At 35.7% G+C, this 21,931-nt stretch overlaps 1 protein-coding gene and 1 long non-coding RNA gene across 8 annotated transcripts in view; one reads left to right on the top strand and one right to left on the bottom strand.

Moving 5' to 3' along the window:
* Positions 1–450: 450 nt before the first annotated feature.
* Positions 451–16,412, bottom strand: LOC127553739 (uncharacterized). Its single transcript, XR_007951816.1, has 3 exons — positions 16,315–16,412; positions 4,716–4,916; positions 451–2,682 (listed from the first exon to the last, which is right to left on the bottom strand). It is a non-coding gene; the product is annotated as an uncharacterized LOC127553739 (long non-coding RNA).
* A 33-nt stretch (positions 16,413–16,445) lies between these two features.
* CRACDL (CRACD like) overlaps positions 16,446–21,931 on the top strand; it is a 97,247-nt gene continuing 91,761 nt past the window's right edge. For all 7 annotated transcript variants that reach the window (XM_051984699.1, XM_051984696.1, XM_051984695.1 and 4 more), the window contains exon 1: positions 16,446–16,672. In XM_051984699.1, coding sequence (XP_051840659.1) covers positions 16,599–16,672 — 74 coding nt within the window. In that variant the 5' untranslated portion in view covers positions 16,446–16,598. The remainder of the gene's footprint in view (positions 16,673–21,931) is intronic.

The following is a 21,931-nucleotide window of genomic DNA, read 5'->3' as shown; positions in this document are numbered from 1 at the left end:
AGTTCTAAAGTCTTTCTAAGTTGTTTTTCTTATAATGATGTTGCCATTATGCTTATTTTTTGTGTAGTTTTGCTGGCTTTATTTTGTATCAGTTCAGAGGTTTTCCTAGTTTTCTCTGAAACTTTCCATTTGGTCATTTCTTATAGCACAGTAATATTCCATTTTATCACTATGTCTTAATTGGGTTACTTATTCCCATTTAGTTGGGCATTCTCTCATTATTCAATTTTTTTCAATTAGGAAAAGAGCTGCTATAAACATTTTTATACTTATGGGTCCTTTCCCTCCCTCTCCCTTTTTAAAATAACTTTGGGGTATAGACCAAGTAATTATATTTCTACATCAAAGGGAATGAATAAATTAATGACTTTGGAGCTATATAGTTTTTTTTTTTAATTTATATATTAACCAGTATGTTGTCATGTTGATAGTCCTTTATATCATCATGGTCTACTTTGGGTAGCAAACTAAAAAACAGGTAAAGATCATTGGAGGATGCAAGGTTAGAACAAATTCTATGATGCCTGACTTAGTAAATATATATAATTAAGTGGGGAAGTTGTGAATTTTTCATATCTTTGTTTGGCTTATGTAATTTGATTCAGTTTAACAAAAAATGAATGCTATACAAGACTTTGTGCTGGGAACTAAGGCTACAATGAAGATGGAATAGTTTCTGCTTTCAAGCAGTTTAAGATAGTAGCAGTAGCTCTTGAATTAGGAGGACTTGAGTTCAACTGGGGCCTCAAACACTTACTAGCTTTGTGATCCTGGGCAAGTCATTTAAACCTGTTTGCCTCAGTTTCCTCATCGGTGAAATGAACTGGAGAAGGAAATGACAAATCACTCCATTTGTCAATATATATTGATTTTATTTTAGGCCTACAGGCAGCCAGTTCTGATTAAATTTCATTCAGAATGCTTCTGTCTTCCATTTTTGTATATTCACTTTGTTTTATACTTTATATCTAAAGAAAATTTTATTAAGATTTTTCTGTTTGATCTTAGCTGGAATTCTATCACTTCCATTAACTTAATTGTAAGCAGTGCTTCCCAAGGCCTAATTGACTTCATTCTCCAGGATGTCTGGTTCTAATTCAACAATCACACTATCATAGTTATTGGTTTTATTGAAATCTTTCTACAATTCTTCTGTATATTCTTAAATAGAACAACAGGACAGTTCATTTTGCCCTTTCTGGGAGCAATGATGATATTGATTCTGTGAGCCTGAGGAGAAAAAGGGATATTCTCATAATGACAAGGAGATAAATGATAGACAGGATGGATGAAGAGGCTAAACAGTCACTGGCCCTTGGAGTGTTGGTCCAAGATGCTTAACTCCTCCTAGGTATGGCTGCCAATGGTCTAATTTATGCAGATAAAGGTGAAGATAAATGGGTCTAAGAAGTGAAGAGCCTAGTACCTTAGTGCTTCTTAGTCTTATGACATATACATAAAGTATAGAAACAAAAGAAAAAAATTATCTTTATAATGGAACCATTCTATTTAGTTGCCTTATAACTTGTTCTAATTTAATGCTTTGAAATTAGTTATATGGATATTTTGTGTTATAAATGAATTTTTCCTAAGTGTAGAATACTTCATTAATAAAAAAATATTTGTAGGGGTAGCTAAGTGGCGCAGTGGATAAGAACACCAGCCCTGAAGTCAGGAGGACCTGAGTTCAAATTTGTTCTCAGACACAACACTTCCCAGCTGTGTGACCCTGGGCAAGTCACTTAACCCCAATTGCCTCAGGAAGGAAGGAAGGAAGAAATTTGTGATCAAGCATAATTTCTTTTTTTTTTTTTTTTACTTTTTTTTATTAAATTTTTTTATTTTTCAAAACATATGCATGGACAATTGTTCAACTTTAGCACTTGCAAAACCCTGTGTTCCAATTTTTCTCCTCTTCACCCACACCCTCCCCTAGATGGCAAGTAGTCCAATTTATGTTAAACATGGTAGAACTATATTAAATCCAATATATGTATACATATTTATATAATTATCATGCCACATAAAAAAGAGACGCAAAATAAAATGCAAGCAAATGACAAAAAGAGTGAAAATGTTATGTTGTGGTCCATACTCAGTTCCCACTGTTCTTGCTCTGAGTGTAGATGGCTCTCTTTATCACTAAACAACTGGAACTGATTTGAATTATCTCATTGATGAAGAGAGCCACATCCATCAGAATTGATCAAACATGATTTCTTGATTATTGTCAAACCAAGTTACTTAAATTGAAACTATTTTTCCATTGTTGTGAATAAATGAATAACATTTTTAAAAAGCTTTTTGTCTAGTATCTTGCTAGACCCTGTGCTATGCAAAATCACATCACAGTTGTGATGTCACTGTTCCCAAAATCTTTTTGAGAATGGACACAGAGAACTTCAGAAATGTACTCTCTAACATAATAATAAATTAACACTTTAAGGTTTGCAAAGTACTTTACATATATTTTCACATTTGAGCCTCATAAACTTTTCTAGGTCATTTAATTATATCTGAGACAAACGCATCATAATTTATCTCCCCAAACAATCTGACCTACTTAATATAATTTCTGGTGCCTTGCCACTGCTCATAGACAAGCAAAGAAGAGTAGAGCTACTATGCAGGGGATCTCTGATCTTCCAGAACATCAGGACACTCATCAGACTTGACTAGTACCTGAGAGAAGTAAACAAATCCATATAGTTAACGAGTCAGAGCCTTGATCCCCCAGTAAAAAAAAAAAAAAAATTCCCATGGCTTTACTTGAGCTTCCTACCTGCAAAATTACCTTTGTAGTAATTTACCCTAGCTATACTGAGACACATACAACTAGATCAATCAGTCCCGTTCACCCACACAGAAGCATCTTTGATGATGGTTTCTATAGACAACTTGTGAATGGCTTCCAAAAGGAGAGAGCAGTGAGATTTTCCAACGGTTCTACCTGAGTACTTGCTTCCTTGGCTTGTGGTGTTTGCATCTCAACTTTTTATGATCGCCTGGTGGCACTAGTTCTGCCCAGCACGTGTGGTCTGTTTAGCTTTTCTCTGGCTTGTGGATACCATTCTTTGGGACTTAAGCCTCTGATAGAAGTAGAATGGAGAGAGTGGCTTATCCCAAAGAGAAAATAAATAGCACATTTAGGACTTGATGTTAGAAAGGTACTTTAAAATGTAAAATACACAACTTTTTAGGTATTTTGATAAGAATGATTTTGCCTTTTTTATTGTGTGCTTCTTGACTCTTTTTGCTTTCTGACTGTATCAGGTTCCTCCATCTATAATTTTTGAGAGGCTTTGGTGGATGTTTAGAAACAATGTACAGTGTGGCCAACTCAAGAATTAAATGATTGATTGCCTAGATAATTTATAATCATTACCTAAATAAACTATACTTTAAAATATTATACATCAGAAACATAGTTTTATTTTTTTAAAACAACATGGCTAAACATATATTTTTTTTCTTCCTCAAATAATGGTGATTTTATGTTTGTAAAGTACCCTGAAAGAAAAAGTAGCACCTCTTCTTTCCAATTCCTACTCAGGCTGCAAGCTTAGATCCTCCGATCTTACCTCAAATTTCTAGAGGTATTTTTGAGGGAAAGCGATTTCCTAACACTGTTGCTCATAAACCCCTGTCTGATATGTTCCTTGTTATCAGTCAGCTAACCAGAATTGATTAGGTTTTAGAAAGAGGTATTTATTGAAGAAATATAACAAGGGCAATTGTTATAGAAACAACCCTCATCTTCCTGGCTAAATAAGTATGGGATATACTCTCCCAAGTACTTAAAGAGTCCGGGGGAAAGTGGGGGGGGGGAGGTGGGGAAATGGGCCTAAGCTTTGAAAGATCATGTGGTAAAAGGTAATAGATAGCTTTTGATTGGATAGAAAATCCATTTCTCTTTTCTTATCAAGTTCTCCTTAAGAGTAACTTTCTTCTCAGCTTTCAGGGTTGATGCCCCAAGATGAAACTGCCTTTTTTCATTTTATCTATGTAACTCTCAAGCTCCTGATCCCTTCAGCCTCTACTGCCATTATTGAGGCAAGTTTCTGACCTTTCACAATTCACAAATTCATATAATTTTCCCCTCCCTTAAGCTTCATCCCCTCTGTAGTAATAACAAGGATCTCCCTCTTAAGAATTTCCCTTAAACTTGACTAAAGACTCCCTGGAATCCCTTGTCTGATATACTGTAGGTTCAGAGTTGTCCAAATCTTTAAAAATATTTCCTTTGTATCCACCTCAGATTTTATCCATTGTCACTAAGCACTCTATAGTACTTCTTTCCTTGCAAAATGACTAAGGATTTGTTCACACCCAGCTTATACTTTTGATAGATTTAATTGAATTCAGTTGAGGTGGCTAGCTAGTGCTTGTTTATTCCTAGTTTATATCTTTAATTCAAATCAAATTAATCAAAGAGGCATTCCTTCCTGATAAAGAGTTAGTACACAGAGCATCTTTCTAGTTTTATTCATTAGTGTTACAGTTGCTATTTTTAAAAGAATACACAAGCATCTATATTCCACTACCATGCCCATTCCATCACTATGTTTTTTTTGAGGGGACTATATAAAGGGGCACCCTTTAAGATGCCTTATAAATTCCCTTATAATATAGTATTAAACACACCCAGATTTGTTAGTTCTTGGATTGATAGGGGTTGTTTGTACTACACATATGTATTATACAAATATGCTTACCTCACTTTGTTGTTGATGTTTTTCCTTCATTTCCAAGAGGATCATGAAATCAGGATGGTGATGCCATGATATGCAGATGAATTGGATTTAAGTAAGGGAGGGTTGTGCAAGGTCACCAGTCTCACTTTCTCCTCCAGAGCCATTTAGGTCCAGTGGCCAGATATAGATCAATATGACCAGAGATGCCCCAAATGTACTTCACTTTATAAAAACATAAGATCATAAATTTAGAACTAGTAGGAGTTTCAGAGGCCAAGTAGTTAATCTTTCTATTTTACAGATGAGAAAGCTGAGGCCCAGGGAAGTTCAATGACTTGCCAAAGCATATACAGATAAGCATCAGAAGTGGGATGTGAACCTAGAACTTCAATCTCTAGTCTTTCCAGTGTACCACATTAGAAAAATTCTGGTTGGATAAAGATACAAATAAGGAAATAATCACATTATAAAATGATTTTGATTCTACTAAATTTTTCACAACAGTTTTCTTCTTTTCTTTTTCCCTAGGTACATTTAAAATCTTTGATTTAACATGCAGGTTTTTTGCAGGAGTCTATCCATCATGGTAAAAAAAAAAAAATACAAGTACTTGTATCGATGTTTTCCTCTTCAAACTGACTGACTGACAAGTCTGTGTTCTTAAGGTGTTTAGCATAGCTCTCTGCCTCCTATATCCCTGTGGGGAACCTAGGCCTTTCCCAGTAACATCAAACAAGATATGAATTCAAGTCAGGATCTCCCTTCTTGTTTCCTAGCAACTCAAGGACAGTGGTGCTTTCTCCTCCTATTGAATTGTTCAGTGAAAGATTCCAGGATCACTTGGTGAAGGAGTCAGGGAAATGCTAATAACTTTCATTTGCAGAGACTGATCCTGGGATGATGATAGTAGAGGAAAGGTGCTATAAAATTGAAGTCAAAGCTATTACAGATCTTTCTGAGGGATTCAAAATTGACCCAGAAGTATTTCACTTCTTTGAATTGGTCATTTCTTCTGGTGGACTTTCTTTGTAGATATGGGATGGACCTTTGAAAACCACTAGAACCGTCTGTTAGGTTGGTATTTGTTTTGCCAAATCTGCCCATAGATAAGCAAACTGAAAGATTCTTTTTGAATTGTCTAGAGAATGATTTCTCTGTCTGTGCAAGGCAATATTTGGAATTATTTAATGGATCCTGTCAAAGAATCACTCAGATTTCTCTGATTTAAAGATAAAGGTGGATTGAAGGGGAGATGTCTAAAAATGAGGCTAAAAATTGTAAGAAACTGTTTCTTTTTCCTTCTTGCTTTTGCTTAGAAGTATAAAGAAAAAAAATCCTTTCTGCCCTATAGATTATTCTGCTATAAACACAGCTAATGCGAAATTTGCACATTTCTTGGGAAAGCCAGTGAGCAAAGGTGTTGTTTTCCTAACTTTGGTTTGGTGCTCTATCTACTGAGCCACCTAGCTGTTCCTACGCAAAGGTGGTCTAAGGCAGAGTTTCTTAAACTTTTTTCTACTCACAACCCCTTTTCACCTGAGACCTCAGGTATCTAGGTATATAAAATAGGTATATAAATAAAACATTTACTGATAATAAAGATTTATTTTAAAACAATTCTTTGGTATATATACACACACACACACACACACACACACACACATATATACACAATTTTACCATTTATTAAAAATATAAACATACTTGCATACCAGTGAGATGGATGTGCTTGTTTATTTTTTACATAAAGAATTAAATCTTGGCAAAATATTTAATGCCTTTTATTGTTGCCAGATTTTTCTCACCCCCATATGGGATCACAACCTACAGTTTAAGAAGCTTTGGTGTAAGGCAACTTTGTTCCACAGTGGAATTTGTGCAAGAGAAACAAAAGATATCCCTGAGCACATACACCTCCACCCCCTTTCAAAGGGTAGATGATCGGCTACTTGTATCTTCCATGTAAATGAACTTCCTTTTTAGCAAAGTGGAGATGTTTGGCAGACATGCATCCACATTAGTGCATGGACGCAGAGTAAGGTATATTCCAACTATGTATATTTTTCCATATGCATTCATTGCATAGAATCAGAGGAAAATAGGTTTAGAAGTATAAAGGATTGTAGAGGCTATTCCCTTCATTTTACAGATGAGTAACCAGAGGCCAATAAAGGCTAAAAAAATTTATTCAGAATCACATTTCAGATCAGAGTGAAGATTTGAACCCAGGATCTCTGACTTCAAATCCAACACTCTATCCATTACATTGGGCTTGTAATTCCTTTTGGGTGTAGTTGTACCTTTTAAAAGACATGATGGCAGGTTCTATTTCTTTCACAGAGCCCAGAATTCAGAGAAAATTATTGTCAATGCCTTGCACACAGTTTGCATTTAATAAATGTTTGTTGAATTCAATCGACTTTCAGAGATCATGAATAACAACTAGCTGATTTAATGGATTTCAGGAGGTACTTCAAAATTATTATTTACATTTCCCTGACCTTTGATCCAAATAAATAATTTTTAGATGACATCAACTTCCTTTGATATCACCTTCAAAATTTCTGATAATATGCTTTGAATCTCTAACAATGGGGGCACTGGGCATTATTATTCTTGTAACTTTGTGTTAGCTCCTGAAATGACAGCACATTTTTTAAAGTGAATATATAACCTGTTGAAGTGAATTGAAATGGTTTTTGGCAAGCAGGAAATTATCACCAGCACTGTGATTTTTTTTTAAATTCCCCATCCCCATAATAAAACTCAGTGGAAATACATTTAACTAACCAAATGAAGTGCTATTTCTGAGTCAATTCTATTGGAAACCACATCAGTCAGTAGTTTCAGTTAACTTGAATTGATGTTTCTGAGGAACCAGAAGCTACTTTATAGCTTTAAAAAAAAAAATGTATCTTCATTTAATGAATCAAGTAGAGCTGGGTAAACTCAAGGCTTTGTCTTTTACTGACAGTGTAAGGTTACCCCAATTACTAAAATTAAGTGATTTGCCACAGTGACACCAGGCCTAATTCCAAGTCTAGGGCTCAGCTCATTACATCAGTTTTCCTTTCCCCATTTTTTTTTTTTAACAAGAGCTATTTTTTCCCAGATTTTGCCTATTTTACCCTTGATATTTCAAGGGAAGAGGACATTTTCATAGAATAGTTGATTTAGAACTGCACAGAATCTTGGAAATCATTTGATGCAATCCCCTCAAGTGAGGAGATTAACCCAGAGATATTGGATGACCCTACCTACAATCACACAAGTAGTACCTAAGACCATGCTTAGAATACTCATTGCCTGGCATATAGTAGGTACTTAATAAATGCTAGCTGACTAGCAGAGTCTTTATAAAAACTTAGCTCTACTGATTCTAATCCGAAAATGCTTCCCATTGTCTAATTAACTTGGTAGCAACTGCCTAATTAGTTTAATTAATCCACATAAATTGAGGATCTAAATAATTCAGATTCTGAAATGGATTTTTTCACCCAGAATGATTGACTTTATCTTGATATGCAAGTTAAATTAATTTTTTGAACTCATCTCTTATATGGTACAGTATGTAGACAGCCTGAGTTCAAATATCTTCTAAGAAAAACTATTTGTTCTGGTTCTTTAGTCATGTCATTTTTATCTGACCTTTCCTGATACCATTTACCGTTTTCTTGTCAAAGGTAATGGAGTAGTTTGTCATTTCCTTCTCCCACTCATTTTCATACCAGAAAAATGAGGCAAACAGGTTTAAGTGATTTGCCCAGGTACTAAGTGTCTGAGGCCATATTTGAACCTGAAAAATAGTCCTCCCGAGTCCAGGCCCAAAACTCTGCACTCTGGTGTCACCTGGTGGCCAAGATAAACTATATCAACATCCTGAAAATCCCAAATCAGAATATAGGCAAGAGGCTACAGGTAATGGAGGACAAAAATATGATAGATCTTACCAGGTTCTATCCTACTAGCTCAGATACAACTTTAAGTGCCTTTATGAGTTCAAATCTGGCTTCAGACACTTACTAGCTGTGTGCTATTACCCTGAGTTATGTGACCCTGAGCAAGTCACTTAACCTTCCCTACTTCAGTGAGCTAGAGAAGGAAATGACAAACTATGCCAGTATTTCTGCCAAGAAAACTCAAAATGATGTCACCAAGAGTGGGACATTATGGAAATGATTGAAAAATAACAACAAAAGGAGACTATAAGTTCTTTTGCAGAAGGAATTATTTTTCATCTTATCTTTATATTCCCAGTACCCAGAACAATGCCTAAAACACTTATCTCTATTGAAATTAAAACCTGATAGAAAAGAGGAGATAATAAGACAGTTGCAGACCCATGTCTTAAATGAAATAACATATAAATATGGGCTCTCATAAAGGAAATTCATTGTAGACTTAATCTTGAGAGATATGCTGTATTTGGTTAAGTCCCCCAAGATGCTTGCATTTCCGACACTACTAATCGTATCAAGGCCCTGGACATTATAGAGCTTCCTGTATGACATCCAGAATCACTTTAAACAGTTTTTTTCCTAGATATGTTTTGCATGTATAAAATCTATATCAAATTGCTTGTCTTCTTAATGAAGGTAAGTTAGAGGGAGGAGAGAATTTGGAACTCAAAATTTTAAAAGAAAGAATATTAAAAACTTTTCACACATAATTAGAAAAAATAACATGAGAAAAACATTTTTTTCCTAAACCAGACATGAGAAAAAAATAATGTATATGAAGAATGTCTGTTATCCTTTAATTTTTTTTCTTTTATTGCTAAAGACAATATTTCTAATAGTAATGGTAATAGTGGGCAGTCTTGTTTCACCCCTGATCTTATTAGGAAATCTTCTAGTTTATTTCCATTACATGTAATACTGGCTGATGGTTTTAGATAGATGCTTTTTATCTTTTTAAGGAAAGCTCCATTTAAAGAATGTCTCTTCTCTAGACTATGATATAAAGTTAAACAACCCAGAAGTTGAACCATCGGTACATATATATTTAAATAGATATTGCTCACAAGCAATAGTGAAAGACAGAGAGAGAAGGAGGGAGGAGGAGAGAAAGAAAGGGAGATATGGAGGGAGGGAGAGGAAGAAGAGAAGAGGAAGGGAGGGAGAGAGAAAAGAGAAAAAGAAGGAAAGAAGGGTGGTAGATCTAAGGGTTCTAGTGGACTGGAATATGGATTCAATATGAGACAGTAGCCAAAAGAGCTTAAGTGATATTGTACCAGGAGGCTATATCTAGAACAGGAGAAAGGTCATCCCAAGGACAGCTTTCGGAAAAGTAAACCATGTTGGGAAAGAGAGTGGTAAGGGGAAAAAATGGTAGATATTAATCTTTTCATACCATTTCATATCAAGAGAGCTAAAGAATCCCTGCTCCCTCCCCCCCCCCCCCCCCCCCAGTACTTTGGTGTACTACCTATGGATAATTTATAGAAGATAAGTATCACACAAATGTTAAGGTATAATCTGACCCTTGAATAAAATACTGCCATCAACAAGATTACAGATCTAGTAAGCAATAAAATCACATTTATATGATACTTTAAAGTTTTCAAAATGCTTTATATATACATGTACATAAAGCATTTTGAAAGCCTTAAAGTTTATATGTATGCATATTATATATATGTACATATATATGTATGTATCTGTAAAATCTCATTTGATTTTTGCCACAACTCTGTAGGAAAGGTGCTATGGTTTTGCACATTTTACAAACTGAGACAAAAGTTAGATGACTTGTCCTACCACACAATTTGCAAGTGTCAAGGGCAGAATTGGAACTCAGGTCTTTTTGACTCCAGTTCTTTATCCACTATGCTACCTAACTACTTATACTTTTTAAAAGGCCAGAAAGAAAGAGAACAATATTTAGATCAGTTGTCACCTTGTTTATAGTTACACAGTTTTAGCGACTCCATGTCAGGCAGCTAGGTGATTAAATGGATGGAGTATTGAACTATATGGTATAGTGAATAGAGCTGACTTAAAAAGTGTAAGCCACCCTATAAGCTCCAGAGCAAATGTCTAACATTGGCTTTCATTTTTAAAATGTACTGTCCCTGTGACATAGAACCATTGATTATTATCTTCAATTTACAAATGGGACTCTTGAAGCATAGACAAGTTAGATTGGCCTAAGACTGTAAATTTCTTCATTTCTTTCTATGTACTGTCTCTTGGTGACCTCAAATGTTGATGGTAGTTCACTTAGCATCCCTGAATACATGACTTCCAATTTTTGTATCTATCCATAATTCCGCCTCTGAATTCTGTGTCATCAACTTTGTGCTCAATAGTAGTACTAGGAATGCCCTACTTAACTCAGTTTTCCTAAAATATAACTCATTGTATTCCTACTCTAAATCTTCCTCTTCTCCCAAACTCCCAATTCAATTTCTACTACCTTCCTCCCAGTTTTATTTTGAACCTCTTTCTAGAAGAGTAGTAGATAGAGGAAGGTCTCCTTGACTCCAGTTCTTTATCCACTAAGCTACCTAGCCACCTCCAATTAGAATGTGAAGTAGTTATTACAAGTACTATTATCACCTTATCACAGATCCAGCAGTCAGTATTACACACTTGTTATGTGTGAAACACTGGAGTTGCAAAAACGAAATGAAAAATGATGAAGGAAGATTAATCTTAATGAGTTCAAATTCAGCCTTGATGGTTATGTGACTCTAGGCAAGTCACTTAATCGAGATTGCCTCAGTTCCTCATCTGTAAAATGAGCTGGAGAAGAAAATGGCAAAACATTCCAATATCTCTGCCAAGAATACCCTAAATGAGGCCATAAAGAATTGGACACAACTGAAAACAACTCCCAATGACAAAAGGATAAAATTACTCCCATTAAAAAAATAATATTGTACTAATTGTAGTGCAGCAGCTAGTTGATATGCTGAATCGAGTTCTATACCTGGAGTCAGGAAAACTTAAGTTCAAATCCAGTCTCAGATACTTAGTAGCTGTCTGATCCTAGACAAGTCATATAACCCTTTTTGCCTCAGTTCCTCATCTGTAAAATAACCTAGAGAAGAAAATTACAATCCACTCCAGTATCTTACCCAAGAATACTCCAAATGGGGTTACAGAGGCAGATATCACTGAAATGACTGAATATCAGCAGATTCAAAATATTAAAATTATATTTGATACCTTCTCCCTCTCCAATAGCCCTATATCCTATCATTTGTCAAGTCCTGTCAATTTTACCTATATGATATTTGGTATATCTCTTTTATTTTATCCACTCACTACTGCCACTCTGTTTCAAGTCCTTATTGACTTTTTCTTGAACTATTGTTGCCTATTGTCAGCCTTTAATAGTTCTCATTGCTTCCTGCCTCTCCCTTCTTTTTCAAATAATTGCTCAAATAACTTTCCTAATGCACACAACTGAGCTGTTTCCCTTTCTTACTAAAATATCTTGAGGCCAGCAGTTATTAATATTTAATTGGTCATTTTTTTTGCTTTGCATACTAATAAGTTAAAGATTTCCCCAGCCTCCCCTTGCTCAAGTCTTTGGTGTCCTTTCCTCTTTCAAATGCCATGAGAATTAATTCTTCATTTATATCATGACTGTGTTGTATATAGCATAGATCTCATCTGTGATTATTGGTCTGGTCCAATTTTTCACTCTATATTTGTTTTCCTATCTTTTCCTAGGATAACCAGGAAAAAAAAAAAGAATACCACAGCTTTTGAGTCAAAAAGACTAAAGTATCAATCATGAATGCCCCTTTCCTTAGTTTTTTTTCACCTGTAAAATAGAAATGAAAACATTGGAAAGGAACACATAATAATAAGTACCTGCCACACCCTGTAGCTGGAAAGTCCAATAAAGGAGTGAGCTGCAGTTGTGTTTTTATAACATTAAAAATTAGGGCAGTTAGATGGTGCAGTGAATAGAGCACTACCCTTGAAATCAGGAGATCCAGAGTTCATATCCAGCCTTAGACAATTGATACTTACCAGCTATGTGATCCTTGGTAAGTCACCTAACACCGATTGCCTCACACACATACCCCAAAAAAGAATTAACTCTTTAATTAGGATCTTGAATTTACTCATAAAAATGAAAACATTTATTAACATAGTATTTGAAAATCAAAACTTGGTTTCTAACCCCAGTAGTCTAACTTCCTTATTCCTTAATTGTAATGATTGTTTAAAAATTGTTTAAAAAATATGTAAAAAATTGTAAAAAAAACACAAAAAATTTTTTAAAAATTATCTGAATCTTCCTTCCAATACTATGCATGTTGTCTAGAAACTCAGTGACTGTACCTTACCAACAGACTTTGGACAGGGCTGGAGCGATATGACATTCAGGATACTGGGCCATAGAAATTTTATTCTTTTGAAATGGCACATGCAGTTAACACAGAGGGGTGTCTTAAATTTGAATAATTCTGATGTTATGGAGGATGTGGGATACATAAGTGAAACAGACTGAAAATGGTTATCTCAGCTGTGAGTTGGGATTCTTTCATCTATTACATAAAACATCTGACAAAAATTGGAGAAATCGGCTTGTTGGAGCTCACTTCTGTCTCTAGAAGTGAGAATAGAAGATGAAACTACTGACCTACTGGCTAGAATAAATAACTGTCTGAATAAGAGGAGTAATTAGAAGGTTTCAAATAGCATTACCAGAAAAAGTGAAAATGTTTGTAGAAGTATTATGGAAGACTGAGGATAGTATATGAGGGCAGCTAGGTAGTAGTACAGTGGATAGTGCTGGACCTGGAGTCAAGATAACTCATTTTCATGAATTCATGTCTGAACTCAGATACTTACTGTGTGATCCTGAGCAAGTAACTATCTGCCTCAGTTTTCTCATCTGTAAAGTAAACTGGAGAATGAAATGACAAACGATTCTAGTACGTTTACCTAGAAATGAAGTATTGGACAACTAAAAAGCAACTGAATAACAGCAATACAAGTGAGCTAGGCTATGATTTCAGAAATAAAGAGAACATTTGAATGAGTAAAATCTCTTATCAGTTTAAGTCTCTATAACTTAATAATCTTAGCAAATTGTTTAGACCACTGAGAGATTAAATAACTTGCCTAGGATCACTCAGTCACTAAGCATTTAATAAGTCTATTATTTACCAGGCATTGGACTAAGTGCTGGAGATATTTTTTTAAAATGATAAATACAAGATCCCTGCCCTCAAAAAACTTGTATTCCATTGGGAGAGACAACAAGCAAATAACTTCATATAGACAAGACGTATTTAGAGTAGTTGGAAGGTAATATCAGAGGGGAGGAGAATCTCTCTGCAGCCTTTGACACTGCTGATCATCCTCTTGAGCGTTCTTTTAATAAAGTTTTATGGAACACTTATCTCCTAGTTCTCCTAGCTGTTGGACTACAACTTCTCAGACTTCTTTACTAAATCCTATTCAAGAACTTGCCCACTAACTGTGTGTCTCACAGGGCTCAGTCCTGGCCCCTCTTCTCCCTTTAATGTACTCTACATAGTTGATTTCATCAGCTCCCATGCATTTAATTGTTATTTCTATGCCAATAATTCTCAATCTGCTATCCTGTCTGCTGATCTCTGATCTTCCATATCCAACTGTCTTTCAGACACCACAAACTAGCTATGTAGTAGACATCTTTAAATACAACATGACCAAAACTGAATTTATTATCTTTCCCCCTTAGCTGTCTTTTCTCTATATATAACTATGATTCTCCCTATTACTGTTCCTCCTAGTCACTCAGATTTGAAATCTAATGATATCCTCAACCCTACACTATCTCTCACTAGCCATATACAATCTGCTGCCAAGGCCTATCGATTTCACCTTAGCAATATCTCTAAAATTTACCTATTCCCCTCCTTTTAAATTGCCATTAGTTTGATGCTGGCCCTCGGCATCTCACACCTGGACTATTGTAATAGCCTGCTGGTAGATCTCCCCACTCTAATCTATCCTCCATTCAGGTATCAAAGTGATTTTCCTAAAGCACCCCTCAAATTCCACTGAGCTCTTGTCATCCTCAGGATCAAATACAAAATCATCTGGCCTTGAAAGCTCTTCATAACTAGCCTACTCTGACCTTTTTGGTCTTCTACCTTCTCCCCTCCCCCCACATATTCTTTGTTCCAATGACTATGGCCCCCTTACTTTTCCTTGACTGGGACACTCCATCTCTCAGCTCCAGACATTTCTTCTGGCTAACCTTAAATACACACGAACTATCCCAATGCTTGGAACACTCTTAGCCTATTGGCTTCCCTGGCTTCCTTCAAGTCCTAGCTAAAATCCCATTTTTAGAGGAAATGTTCCTCAAGACATTAAAATTAATGTCTTCTTTCTTCTAATTATTTCCTATTTTTACGTATAATTTGTTTATATGCACATCTAGAGACATACATACATATGTGTGTGATTACTTGTTGACCTCCTTAGATTATGAATTTGAATTTTGCCTTTTTCTGTATGCCTAGCACTTAGCACAGTGTCCAGGTACTTAATTAATTGATTGATTAAAGATCAACAAAATGAAGGATGGATTAGAGGAGAGGCTTAAATCATGAACACCAACCAGAAGTCTCTACCAATAGTCTAGATGGGAGGTTATAAGGTCCTACACCAAGTTGGTAGCTCTGCGAATAGAGAAAAGAAAGCACGTGTGAGACTTTTTCTCAGAGCAGAAACACCATGGCTTGACATTAGATTGATTATTTGGAGTGATAGTGAGAGAGGAATTGAAGATCCTATCCTTGGTGATTGACAGAATGGTGTTAACACAAGAATAGGAAAGAAGGAAGAGGGGAAGGAAAATTTGGGAGAATGGATTATAAGACAGAGCCAGTGTCTGCAGTAGGATATTCAACTCAGGTTTTGATTCTGAAGTTGATTTCCTCTCCTCCAACAAAAAGTCTAAGAGTATTGGTAGGAACATTGTGAGAGGTGCTAGAATCAGGAAGCCTTATTTCATGAGTTCAAATCTGGCCTCAGACACTTAGCTGTGCAGCCCTGAACAAATCACCTAATTCTGTTTGCCTCAGTTTCCTCATCTGTAAAATGAGTTGGAGAAGGAAATGACAAACCACTCCAATATTCTTGCCTAGAAAACTCTAAATGGGGTCACAAAGAGTTAGATATAATTGAAATGACGAACAAATCAAAGCTGGAAAGAGAATTTGCAGTAACAAAATTGGAAAAATAAATTTTTTATTCTGTATTTTTACCAGATAATTAGACCAAGATTGAAGTTTATAGTGAAGAGAGGTGGGAATTTGTGTTCTTTTCTGGTAAAGATAAATGAGGAGGCAGAAGGAGTGAGTAGGACAGGTTTGAGGGTGTGTACCCCTTCTCTCTTTTGGATCTCCACAGTCATTAGTTCTTATTTCTTATAGGGATTAGCCCTAGATCAGACCTGGAATGTGACCTCACCCATCACTGTCTCTTACCTTCATTTGCACTGAATACAGTAAAACAAAGCCTGTGTTTGTTATATTTGTGAATGGTAACTATATCAATCCGGAGGAGCTCAGTGCTTAAAAGCAAGGAGCCAGCTGCCTGGAGAGCCACTGTCTTTGGCCCTCTGAGTGAAATCAGGAAGTGCAGAGTATGTTTACCTGGTAGATACTGTTGCCAACACTCTTTCCCCAGGAGATCTCACTGGGCCGGTCAGAAGCCCCATGGGCTGGGCTTGGCTGGGTTTGGCAGAGTCCACACTTCCTCGAGAGTACTTGCAACCTGTGGGCGATGCTGGGTCTGGCTGCTTAGCTTTCTGGAGGAGCAACACGGAAGGAGGACTGTCAATAAGCATGGCCTGCAGTTTGCCAGGAGCCTTCCTTGACTGCTCTGGGGAGAAACATAGCGAGGTCCCCTCTTCTCACTGCTGCTGGTCTCTAGAAGGATGAAGGAGTTGAAGGCTTGGTCTGCAGTCAGGAAGATGGCTACTTTTTACCAGTGCATCCGGGCTGACTCCAGGTTAGAGCTTGAGCTGGCACTTGGGAGCTTCTGGGGTGACCTTGTCAAAAGAAAAGAAAAGGGCTGGTGGAGAGGGAGGGGCTGAGGAGATTGCACAGGAAAGACAGACAGACACTGAGACAGAGAGAGACAGACTAACACTAAGACAGAAGGAGACAGACAGACAGACACAGGGAGAGACAAAGAGAGACGTAGAGAGACAGAGGCAGAGAAATGTTTCAGAACTCTGAGCAAATAGCTATAGATTACCTTGTACATAAGCAGAACCAGTGATTTGTTAAATAGCTAGCTTCAGGCATCCCCTGCCGTTTGTGTTTTAGGTATGACTGACCACACCATAGAAGCCTTGGTGGTCCCTACGTGCATCCCCTTATAGATCACCCTCCATGGTTTTAATCTCTTGCTGTGCTGAAATTCTGGAGAAAAATAATGAGGTTTTTAACCTGTATTATCTTTATAGGACAGATATGCTGGCTAATCACTCAGCTGTTTCCAAAATGGAATCTGCTTTACGGTAGTTTGGATACAAAGACCTGCAAATAATGATTCATAGCTCTAATGTATATATGCTCTTAAACAGGTAATCCAAATACATTTGATTTGGGCAGAAGGAAGTGGAAGGACATTTGGTGCTCCTGTTCCATTCTTTTTCCTCTGGGGGGTATGCCCAGGCTAACTAAATGAGTAGTCTTGAATTTGTAAGGATGTGTTGTTTTTGCTTTGTTTGTTTGTTTATAGTATATAAACTTATTATTTCAAAGAATTAAAGGTTTTATGTATTGCATACAAGGTCATATGTCTCACTATAGGATTATATCAGCCAGATGTTCTTTTCCTTAGTTCACTTTGGTTGTGTGTTCTCAACATAAAGTGAAATGTAGATATCTCTGGCAGGTTTCCAGAGAACTTGATTAATATAAATAGCCAAAAAGTGTATTTCCCACTCCCTCTCTTCCCCTCCTCCCCCTCCCCCCATGGAAAATATTTAGCTCGGTAAGATTATTATATAGTAATTTTTATAGTATTCATTAATTGTAACATTAAATATAGTAGTTGTGTTTTTTTGTTTAGTCATTTTCATTTGTGTCTTATTTTTTGTGACCCCATTTGGGGTTTTCTTGGCAAAGATATTGAAATGGTTTGCCATTCCTCCTCCAGCGCATTTTACAGATAGGAAACTGAGGCAAGTACAATTAAGTGATTTGCCCAGGGTCAGACAGCTTGTAAGTGTCTGAGGTCAGATTTGAATTCAGGAAAATAAGTTTTTCTGAATTCAGGCTTACTTCTCTGTCCATTGTGCCTACCTAATAGCTATGGTAATTGATGTTACTATACCACAAATACTCATAATCTGCAAGTTGGGTGGAATGAAAAATGTTTCAATTTTAGAGGTCAAGCAAAAAATATCAAAATCACTTGGTAATAAGGTGAGCTATATATCGCCTCCATTATACTTTCTGATGCTGGAGTTAGTTGTGTCAGAAATGCTTTTAGTGAACCCATAGGAGATGAACTTATATTTCTAATTATTTATTCAACTACAAAAAGTAGTTACTTTTTGTAATAGTACACAGGACATTAGATAAAAAAGAATTAAAGCAGGATTTGTCAGGACTTTTTGTATTTGAACTCTATCAAATGAGATGAAAAGAATGATTTTTTTCCTATGTAATAACAGCAACAATATTTTAATTTAATTAACTATTTATCTTAAGTAGCTCTCATTGCTATACAAAGAGTTTTCCTTAAGATATTATTGTAAAGTCAGAAGCCTAAGTGATATTATATCCATTAAATAAGTGAGGAAACTAAGGCAGAGAGAAGCAATTTGCCCAAAGTCACATAGCTAGCAAATGACAAAACCAGACCTTGACACAGGCTCCAAATTCATTACTTTTCCTATTACATACACCGTGATCCATGCCAATTTCTTAAGATCATAATATGGTTTAGAGCTAGAAGTAACCCTTACAGATTATCTACTCTCCTTATTTTACAGATGAATAGTTTATATTTGGTAGACCTGGTCTTAGAGAGTGATAGTTCTTTTATTATGTGAGTATAGACACAAAAAATGGGGGAAAGTCTACTTTAGGTCATACAAAATATTACTCTTTTTAGAGGATAAACATTTTCTTTTTTTTCCTTTGGAGGCACTTGAGATTAAATGACTTGCCCAGAGTCACACATCTAGTGTCTGAGATCACATTTGAATTCATGCCTTTTTGACTAGAGTGCTAGCATTACATACATCTGTGCTATCTATCTAGCCTTCAAGGAAGAAAATTTTCTTTTTTTTAATTTCTTTTTTTCTCGATAGCATTTTATTTTTCCAAACATGTTTATTTTTACATAAGATTTTGTATTCCAAATTTTTTTTTCTCTTCCTTCCTAAAACAGCAAGTGATCTGATATAGGTTATACATGTGCAATCTTTTTAAACATATTTCCTTATTAGTTACACTGTACAACACAGCAAAAGAGAAAAAAAAATGAGAAATAAAAAGGGGGGGAGTGAAAATAGTATGTTTCAGTTCACATTTAATCTCTCTTTCTGAATGCCCATAGCACTTTCCATCCCAGATCTATTGGAATTGTCTCGGATCACTGCATTGCTGAGCAGAGCCAAGTCTATCATAGTTGATCATCACATAATCTTGCTGTTACTGTGTTTTCTAAGAGCATATTATGTGTAGATATGGTGTGAAGGCTACCCCACTCTTTTCAGGGCTGCTTTCCACCTTTGGTGTCCGCCTGATCCATTTAACTCTCACCTGTGACTCTAAGAAGCTATAGCATGCACAATGGCCACATCCCACTAAACCATTTCAGCAGATGTACTAAACAAGGTTAAGGGTAAGCTAGTGATCTCAAACCCAATGGTGAGTTAGAAGATATCTATTATATATAGAGCTATATTCCAGATGCTGGGGAAAAATATAAATAAGCCATAGCTCCTGTCCTTGTAGAGTTTTCATTCTAGTGATGAAATGATGTATAATGAAGTGGAAAATAATGAACTGTGTAGTCAGGAGACCTGTGTTCAAATTCTGGTTCTGTTTCTTGCTAGTTGGGTATGCTTCCTGGGAAAGTCGTTTCACCTCTCTGAGCCTCAGTTTCCTCATCTGTACAACGGGGATAATATTACTTATGCAATCAAACTTATACTGATAGGGTAAAATACTGCAAAATATGCTTGTAGAGATGGCATCCAGATGGGAGGATCACATAGGACTATTGAAAGAGGCATACATGGGTTTGATTATAATTTCAATAATCTAAGACAAGGATTTGGACAGAAGGGGAAAAGAAAGGTTCATTGTCTAAAGTTTAGATATATTTTGAATTTCTGAGTGTACAGACTAGCAGTGTTATGCATTTTTATTAATAGATTTTGGAGCATGCCTTCAACCTACTGATGGGAACAAAATTTGCATCTGGTGTGATGTGGAAATGTCAAATTGTGTAGCATTCCAGATAAATTAAGCCTCCAGGATTTGAAGTCATTTTTATGACATGCATACAGAACCTATTTTTAATGATAGTTTATTGCCTTATCATTTAGATCAGAAGAAAAAAATTGTTAAAATCCCCACCAGTATTCAAATTCATGTACTACATATCAGACAGTGTCCTCTTGTACATAATAATTTAAATAAGCATTTAGTCTTAATAGTGAGATACGTACTAAAGTATTTATTATCCTTGTCACCCTACATAAGAATTATAATGAAACCTATTTTTAAAAATATGTAAATTATACTACCAAATAGTTCTCCACTGTTTCAAACTTTTGTGTTTATTTTTGATTTAATAATTCTGTGTAAGTCTACAATAGATTTCTTTACTAATTTTCCCCTGCTTCAGTAACTTGCAAATGTCTGAATCAATGCTTCTCAAATGTCAACTATACAATAAAACCAAACAAAAACTTAATAAGATAAATAATCTTTGAGTGAGTAAAAACTGATGTACAAATTTTTTAAAAATGTTATATCCCAACCTTAATGTGAGATGATTGTGAAATTAGTATATTTGTACAAATTTATACTAATTTTTGCACACCCTTGTTTATATACGTAATCTACAAAACAAATAAATTAACTAGAAAACTTATATACTTAACCCACTTTTCACTGACTTGAATTGTTAATGTGGTTTTTGAGTAAATATCTTTTTTTTTCCTCTTCCTGGGGGTGAGGGAAAATGGAGACAGATCTAAAATTTGACTTGTAGAAAACTGACACAGCTTTCAAATTCACCTGCAATTTATAGTCTTAAAGAGTGACTTGGAACTCTTAAGAGTTTAAGAGATTTTGCCCAATATTGTACATGAAGTTTTATGTGTCAGAGTCCAGATTGCAACTCTACTCTGTATTCTAAAGCCAGCCTTCTATGTTCTATGTCAAGCTGTCTTTCACTTGGACTAAATTTTGGTTCAAATAGAGGCTGTATTTTTTTCTTTCCAAATGTGGACAAAACCACATGTGGTTTTTATAATTTTTTTAAAATCACATACTAATATATTTGTTTGCTTTTCAAAGAAATCTCATTCTACAGGCACAAGTATGATCTTGGAAAACTGAACTATTCTCCATTTACACACTCTGTGCTTCCCCAAGTTAGTATCTTTCTCGTTGCTTCCCTCTGCTCTGAATGCCCTCTCTCCTTGCCTTTGCGATTCTTACCAATCTTTTGATGCCAAATTCTAGCCACTTCTCCAAAAAACTTTTTCTTTCTCTCTCACCTCCCTTCCCCCCACTATTAATAATGACCTTTTCCTCCTTCAGGTTTGCCATAGCCCTTTGCTCGGATTTTCTATCACACTCTTATCATGTAATCTAAATATTATGGTTATTTCTGTGCACGTGAGATCCTCCCCTAGATTCTAAGTTCTAGGTAGAGAGGTACAAGGTCTTATACAAATGTTGCAATCATTCTATCTCCTGTGCATATAAAAAACCCACTTAATCAATGAATTAAATTGAATTTGGGTGTGACATCTTTGGACCAATTTTCAGGAAATTATAGAATCATAAATTTGGAGTTGGAATGCATCTCTAGGTCAGCTAGTCCAAAGTTTCTTAAACTGTGGGTTGCATGTAATTGAATGTGGGGATTGCAAAATTATGATTTATTATCAGTAAATGTTTGATATGTGCACCTATTTTATATATCTATATACTCAAGATCATGTAAAAATTTCTCAGGTGAGAAGGGATTGAGAGTAGAAAAAATTTAAAAAACCCTGATCTAGTC

Source organism: Antechinus flavipes, chromosome 3 (assembly GCF_016432865.1).
Source record: "Antechinus flavipes isolate AdamAnt ecotype Samford, QLD, Australia chromosome 3, AdamAnt_v2, whole genome shotgun sequence".
Taxonomy (NCBI): domain Eukaryota; kingdom Metazoa; phylum Chordata; class Mammalia; order Dasyuromorphia; family Dasyuridae; genus Antechinus; species Antechinus flavipes.
This window is presented reverse-complemented; position numbering and strand designations above follow the sequence as displayed.